This window comes from Mustela nigripes, chromosome 2 (genome assembly GCF_022355385.1).
Source record: "Mustela nigripes isolate SB6536 chromosome 2, MUSNIG.SB6536, whole genome shotgun sequence".
In the NCBI taxonomy this organism is placed as follows: domain Eukaryota; kingdom Metazoa; phylum Chordata; class Mammalia; order Carnivora; family Mustelidae; genus Mustela; species Mustela nigripes.
Window position 1 is genome coordinate 153,954,192 of NC_081558.1, and position 7,859 is coordinate 153,962,050.

Below are 7,859 nucleotides of genomic sequence, written 5' to 3' on the forward strand. Positions count from 1 at the left end.
GTTCTCTTTGCCATGAAATGGAATTTCCTCAGCGTCAGGTTAGCCCCAGCCCACAGGAAGCTTATGAATGTGTTTGTGACAGTTGACAGGCTGGGCTGTATTGAAGAAGTCCACACTTTAGCCGTGGGACACTGATAGAGAAGATGAGTCAGCTTCCACAGCCTTCTGGATTCACTGGCTTAGGAAAACTCAGAATAGAGAGTGTCTCCAGACCGTTGTCATTGGGTCTCATGACAGCATCCACACACCCACACTCCTGAAGACGATACCACAAACAAAAGATGTCAGTCTATGGGGCATAGCAGCCATTTGACAATCTGCCTAGGAGCCTCGGGCAGAACTCATGCATTAAGTGGCTTCTCAGTCTATCCCCAAATAAAATATATCCTCTAAGCGTTACAAACAAAAATTCAAAATAATCATAAAATAGTTTAAATATTTCATTATGTGGCTCAAGAGTTCTGATGGTGAAGCAAAGTCCAGTTCCTTTCCTCTCTTACATTCTAACTAGAACATGGTCTTTATCAAAGCATAGACACCACAGTGCACTGTGATTGGGATAAAGCCTATCTGCCCACATTTTCTGATAAGGCAGGAATGTACTTGTCAAATCTCCTGAGCATGGCCTTTCTCATCTGTCACCGCTATATTTCTTCACCTTGCTTGCCCAGGAGGGAAAATGCCATACCCCGGCACTTTTTTTTACGGGTTGACATCCCATTGGCTGGACCCATTGGTCCAGGGTCTCGCTCACCGAACGAGAAGGCAAGACACTGAACCTATTAACCGCTCCCCTTGTTCATTCACCTCAGTGCCCTCTGAAAGGAGAACTCATCAGCTGGCCTCCCAGTTACCCCTGAAACAGACACTGGCTTAAAAGGGTCAGCACAAGATTTCAAAACTGTAAGGTTTATCAGGGAAGAAGGGAGAGGGGAATATGGATCTGTTGCAGGGCACCACCTCCAATTCTCCCCGGACGAGGTAACTTCAGTTCAGCCCCTACCCATCCCACCAGCGGCCTGGATTGTGAGGTCTGCTGATGCAATGACAGAGCTCGTGGACAGAGTTCAGCCAGACTTGAACCTGAGAAGATGTGCACAGAGCTAGAACTTTATTTCTTTCTAAATAAAATTGTTGCATTAGAAGGTTTGAAACCATTGATACCCTAATGGGTTTTGCCTTGAGAGGGGCTCCTGTGAATCCCTTTTTGGGGGAGCACCAAAAATCTACCAATAGGTTCTATTAATTCTCCTTCCTCTTACCAGCTGAAAAAGAAAGAAGCACTGAGGTTCTAAATAACTGAAATAAAATCACATTGGTTTATTGCTTCTGCTTGCATGTAGACAGGAGAATGGCCTAGGGTAACGGATGAGGGGGGTTATGGGATGGAGAAAGGTGCCTCAACTCTGCTCTGAGTAATGAAAGGAGAGAGAGAAAGGGAGGTACCCACTGGCTAAAATGAAATACATGTTCCAAAGGGCATTTCTCCCCAAGTGACAGAGATGGCCACCCTGTTGGGGCTCCCTCCTTATCCTCTCCTGTACTCCCAGCCTAGTGTGGAAGGACAGGGAACCTGAGCTAGAAGTGTTTTCTACTAATGCCCCATCAATTTAAACACACTGACTTTGGAGCATAGTTCTACCCATGCGTGAGGTTGTTCTCTACGATGATATCCTGTCTGTGGACTCTGATGGAAAGAACACAGATCACTTCACTGTTGCCTACCTAAGTGAAAATTCAGCACACCTCATTGAGGTAACCTTCAGCTCAGCCCCCAGTCTGCCCAACCACTAGATTTATACATCAGAGGTCAGGAGAATGGCAGAGTCCCCAAAAAATAACAAAAGCCACAGCCAGGCAGTCCTCTTAGATTTTGCCAGTCATAGAATTTGCTCTTGTGTATAGATTCTGATTTTCTATGCTGATACATGCAACCATCTCCCACAAGTCTGCAGAGGTTCCAGGGAAAGAGCATGGGCACCTTTACCCTGTTGGATCTGTAAGTGTACATTAGTTTGCACTTCCAAATCTACTTCTGTTCTGGAGTGTACATGTGTACAAAGCTTATCAGAAAACTGGTCTAAAAGAACGCATGCTTTAAGGAGCATTAAAAAGCGTGAAGGAAAGAGGAGGCCTTCCAACCTCAACAGCAACATTTTCCAACACAGGCAAAGGATTTCTCTTTCTTTCAAAAAAACGTTATTTTTAGCCAACTCTCAACAGTAATAGGTAATGACAGTGTGGGAGAAACACAACTCAGAAACAACCCCAAATCTCATTGGAAGAAAGCATTTCAGCTTCTTCCTTTACCTGACCTTTTCCCACCTGCTGTTAAGGACTGATATAAATTTCATTTCTTGGTCCTTCCCTTGACCTCTATTCTGGCAAATGGACTAATTAATAAATGGTCAAAAAGCTGAAGAAAGAAAAGAGGCCAAAATAAGTCCAAACTTGGATAACCTATGCCTGGAATAATGGCAAGTTGGCCCTGTAATAACTTCCAGATGATGAATCATGACTTTTTTTTTTCAGACACCAGCAGGTGAACTGATGTCATTCTATTTGCCTCCCACTTCTTCCATCCAGAATCACTGACCTCCTCTGGGGCTGGTAAAAACAGCTGGTTGAGGTCTCTAGTCTTTGGCCATTCTTAGGGATGGTCATTTTATTCCTAAGCGTAACCCCTTCTGGTGTCACCCACGTGTTTTCTGCCAAATCCCCACAAAGAAGGCCAGGGGAAACTGTCTGGGTGGGACTTCTGATAGGGGACAGGAGAACCTTGGAATCTGTCACTGTCGAGGAAGGGGGTGGGTGGTCCATAATGGGGAAAGGAGGACTGAATAAGATAAGGCTCTGAGGTCTTCCTGGCCTTGACCTGTGGAAAGGTTTAGAACCCCCTGATGGTCGCTCTATTTTTGAAGAAAGAAGGTTGTCTCCGGAAGGCTCTGTCTCTGATGTACGCTTTCTGCATTGCACTGTTGCATCCTGGGTGGAGAGCAGGTTAGCCAAGACTGGTTCTGGAGGAAGGGCGGGTCCCTCGCACATGTGGGATGTATTGGTATCCATTGTCGAGGCCTCAATGTCTCCCATATCTTGCTTTGGCTTCTCTTCTTTTGGGCTTTCCAAGGAGACAGAATCATCTCTGGAAGATTTCTGCGAGGTCCCACCAGTTGAGCTGGGTTCTTCCTGGCTCCTCTCCAGAGCCTGAACTCCACTGTCCCCTGAGCTCTGAGATGGCAGGGGCTGTGGGATCTGTGTGTACTGAATCTTGGGTGGGATGACTGGGACTGCCCTAGCCTGGCACATTTTGACCATGAAGGAGGTTCTCACAGCTGACACACTCACAGGAGCTGAGTTACGGCGGCCTGTCAGGGCATGAGCCACAATGTCCAGGTCCTGAGGGTCCTGGGAGCAAATACTCCATGGGTCTACTTTACAGTGAGATGAGGTCATCCATGCGACTTTTGTGTCTCCTGGCTCAGAGAGCTGCATTCCAGGTGAACCAAATGAGGCCACATTGTCAAACCGAAAGAGGTCAGTGATGGGAACGGCAGAGTCCAAATTGAGGGAAGAAGGCCTGTTTTTCCCTTTTGGAAGCCCAGACTCAGAGCTCTTCAGCTGTAACTTTGGGGGATGCTCTCCACATGAGGCACTGTCTTGCACACCAGGAGAACTCTCTTTGCTGTTGTCTGGCCCAGGAACACTACCTTGCTCAATCTGAGGGCTGCTGTGCCCTTGGTGTGTCCCCTGTTCCTTTCCCTCTGCTAGGCTGCCAGGGCTGATTTCTGCTGATTTGGGCTGCAAACCACCCGGTCCCTTCTGGCTGGGAGCAGCCTTTGTCCCTCTGTCCCCAGAGAACTCTCTAAAGGACTTCAGGGTTTTCTCATCCCATCCAGTTATCTCTCTCCTGGGGGCCAGGGGCTGCAGAAGGTCGGAATTCCTCTCCGCTTCGAGGTTAGCACAGCTGCTGGAGGAGGGAGCCTCAAGAGTCCACTGGCTCTTAACCGTGGTGGTTTTGCTATCTAGAGAATGACTCTGACGAAGGCTGGGCCTGTGGGGAAGCCTCCTCTCCAGTCGGTGGCCCTGGGGGCCCTGCACCTGGGCCTCCTGCACATCCTTCAGGGTGGGAGAGTGAAGGGGACTCGTTACCCACTGGGGCTCCTCCCAGGGCTCCACCATCTCCAGGCCATGCTGGGCAATGTCTGTCACAGTTTCGTCTTCATCACAGTCTGAGGGCTCCTGCACTGAAGGGGCTACATCCCCCTCTCCTTGTGGGGAGATCTCAACCTCGCTTGCTGGGCTTTGAAAACCAGAGCCTTTTCCCTCACGAGCAGCATTCTTTGAATTTTGCTTTTCACTCTGTCCCGGAGAGGGCTCCTCCTCCTGACATAGGCTGGGAGTCCCAGGGCTGCCATTAGACTTCAGCTGGTCTGTGTATGGATTTGTCCTCAAACTCCTAGGTGAGTCTTCTCTCTCAGGACTGCCCTTCGATAGCTGGACTCGAGGCGCCTCCTCCAGAGGAGTTGGAGGAGGCGCAGCAGGCGGGAGAGGAGGCGACAGATTCCCTGTGCCTTCCTGGCCCACCTTTGTTTGTAAAGAAGCCATTTCAAATGGAACAATTTCCAGAGGAGCTAAGCTGGTGGGGTCCGGACGCGGGCCCTTCTCTGTCTCCGGTCTGCGGAGGACGCTCGTCGTCTCTGGCTTTTCTCTATTGGCTGCTGGGGAAGTCCCTTGTGCCGTCTGATTGGCTGGATCCCTAGTCCACTCCTCCAGAGGGGTGGAGCCTGGTGGTACGCCACAAGACAAGCTCCCAGGAGCCTCCTGGGAAGCAGAAGCCGCCGGACTGGCCTCCAGGATTGGCTGAGTGGAGCTGATCTTTAGGGCAGGTACTGGCGATGAGGAGAGCTCCTCCTCAGATTCGATGATCTTCAGCTCCTGTTGTATCTCAGGCCAGATCAGGGCATTGGCCAGGTCATCCTCATCCTGAAAAATATCAAGGAACAGATTATTTTAGAGGCAAAGACTCGTGGCCCTGACAACTGCACTTTTCCCAGTGATAGTGAAGGGCCTGGCGCTGGGCCAGGCTGCACTATCCCAGCAAATAAGGGCTACTGCATTTCTAATCACTGTGGCTATTTATCCAGGGCTTACCGCATGCCATAACACATTCTAGCTGCATGTTCTGGTTTAATTGTCCCAGAGATAAATACTACTATAGCTACTCCCATTTAAGAGGTGAGGAGACCTGTGTTCAAATAGATTAAACAATTTACCTAAGTCACACAGCACCAGCCCGGGACCAAAATCCAGCTATGTCCACACCAGAACAGAAACACTTAATGCACTGTTGATTTATAAAACAAACCAACCCCTAGTCTCAGTTAACCTCAGGTTTACCAGATGGCACACAAGAATGTGATTCTCCCCGTGGAATGTAAATGTTAACTCTTGCCCTGATATCTGCTTTCCAAATAAATAAATAAATAAATAAATAAAGCTTTTCTTATTACCAAAGAAATACATATATCACATGGAAAAAAATTTGACACATGTTAAAAGAACGGAGAATACAAAAACAGCAAAATCTTATATTCCAACTACCTACAGATAACCATTGTGGATCTAAAGAGGTGCCTCCTACTGGGTATTCAGCCCAAAGATACAGATGGAGTGTAAAGAAGGTGCCATTTGCACACCAATGTTCCTAGCAGCAACATCCACAATAGCCAAACTGTGGAAAGAGCCAAGATGCCCTTCAACAGATGAATGGATAAAGAAGATATGGTCCATATATAAATGGAATATTACTCAGCCGTCAGAAAGAATGAATACCCAACTTTTGCATCAACATGGATGGGACTGAAGGAGATTATGCTGAGTGAAATAAGTCAAATAGAGAGAGTCAGTTATCATGTGGTTTCACTTATTTGTGGAATATAAGGAATAGCATGGAGGACATCAGGAGAAGGAAGGGAAAAATGAAGGGGGGCAATTGGAGGGGGAGACAAACCATGAGAGACTGTGGACTCCAAGAAGCAAACTGAGGGGGCGCCTGGGTGGCTCAGGGGTTAAAGCCTCTGCCTTCGGCTCAGGTCGTGATCCCAGGGTTCTGGGATCGAGCCCGGGATCGGGCTCTCTGCTCAGCAGGGAACCTGCTTCTCCCCTCTCTTTTTCTGCCTGCCTTTCTGCCTACTTGTGATCTCTGTCAAATAAATAAATAAAATCTTAAAAAAAAAAAAAAAAAAAAGAAGCAAACTGAGGGTTTTAGAGGGGATGAGGGTAGAAGGAATAGGTTGACCCGGTGATGGGTATTAAGGAGGGCATGCATTGCATGGAGCACTGGGTATTATATGTAAACAATGAGTCTTGGAACACTACACCAAAAACTAATGATGTACTAATATAACATAATAAAAAATAATAATACTTAAAAACAAACAAACAAACAAAGGTGTGCCTCCTCCTCCATCTTGTTTGCCACCCCTTGTCTCTCCTCAAGTCTAGTTTCTCTTTGACTCCTCCCTTCCCCTACACAAAGTCTCAAACTGCAGATAGGAAAGGGATGAAGGAAGGCCCAGTAAGGGCCAGGGAAACAAATTTCAGTGGCCTTCATTTCTTGTCTCAAGATACATCTGTCAAGGGACACCTGGGTGGCTCAGTTGGTTAAGCAGCTGCCTTCGGCTCAGGTCATGATCCCAGCGTCCTGGGATCGAGTCCCACATTGGGCTCCTTGCTCAGCAGGGAGCCTGCTTCTCCCTCAGCTTCTGCCTGCCATTCTGTCTGCCTGTGCTCGCTCTCTCTCCCTCTCTCTCTGATAAATAAATAAAATCGTAAAAAAAAAAAAAAAAAGATACGTCTGTCAAAAAAAAAATTAAAAATAAAAAAAAAAAAAACATCTGTCACCAGGAGAAGCAGTTCCAGAAGGCAAACCGAGCGGGGGGGGGGGGGGGGGGTGGAGTTCAGCTGGGGTTCTTTATGAGGAACCTGAACTGCTGTCAACCTGACATCACTTCTCACCAGGCTCTGATCACATGTTTTATATTACAATTAATTTGATATTTATCTTTCTCAATGGACTATGAGCTCCTTGAGGTAAGGAATTTGGTTTGTTCATCTTTGATTCCTCAAGGCCAAATGTTGCCTGGTATATTGTGAATAATTGCTCAATAAGAGGGCTTTTTTTTTTCACTATTCCAAAATTCATTGTTTATACACCACATCCCTGTGCTCCATGCAATACGTGCCCTCCATAATACCAACCACCAGGCTCACCCAACCCCTGAGCCCCCTCCCCTCCAAAAGTCTCAGTTTGTTTCTCAGAGTCCACAGTCTCTCAAGGTTTGTCTCCCCCTCCGATTTCCCCCAACTCACTTCTCCTCTCCATCTCCAAATGTCCTCCATGTTATTCCTTATGCTCCACCAAGTAAATGAAACCAAATGATAATTGACTTTCTCTACTTGACTTATTTCACTTAGCATAGTCTCCTCAAGTCTCATCCATGTTGATGCAAAAGTTGGGTATTCATCCTTTCTGATGAGGCATAATACTCCATTGTACATATGGGCCATATCTTTATCCATTCATCCATTGAAGGGCATCTTGGTTCTTTCCACAGTCTGGCGACTGTAGCCATTGCTGCTATGAACATTGGGGTACAGATGGCCCTTCTTTTCACTACATCTGTATCTTTTGGGTAAATACCCAGTAGTGCAATTGCAGGGTCATAGGGTAGCTCTATTTTAAATTTCTTAAGGAATCTCCACACTGTTTTCCAAAGTGGCTGCACCAACTTGCATTTCCACCAACAGTGTAAGAGGGTTCCCCTTTCTCCACATCCTCTCCAACACTTGTTTACTGT

The 7,859-nt window shown here is 47.1% G+C and overlaps 1 protein-coding gene across 1 annotated transcript in view; it reads right to left on the reverse strand.

The window, feature by feature from the left end:
* Window positions 1-1,088: 1,088 nt before the first annotated feature.
* The window catches only part of ARHGAP31 (Rho GTPase activating protein 31), a 112,873-nt gene continuing 106,102 nt past the window's right edge, over window positions 1,089-7,859 (reverse strand). Inside the window, exon 12 of the mRNA XM_059391899.1 lies at window positions 1,089-4,983. Within this exon, the coding sequence (XP_059247882.1) occupies window positions 2,554-4,983 (2,430 nt within the window). The 3' untranslated portion in view covers window positions 1,089-2,553. The remainder of the gene's footprint in view (window positions 4,984-7,859) is intronic.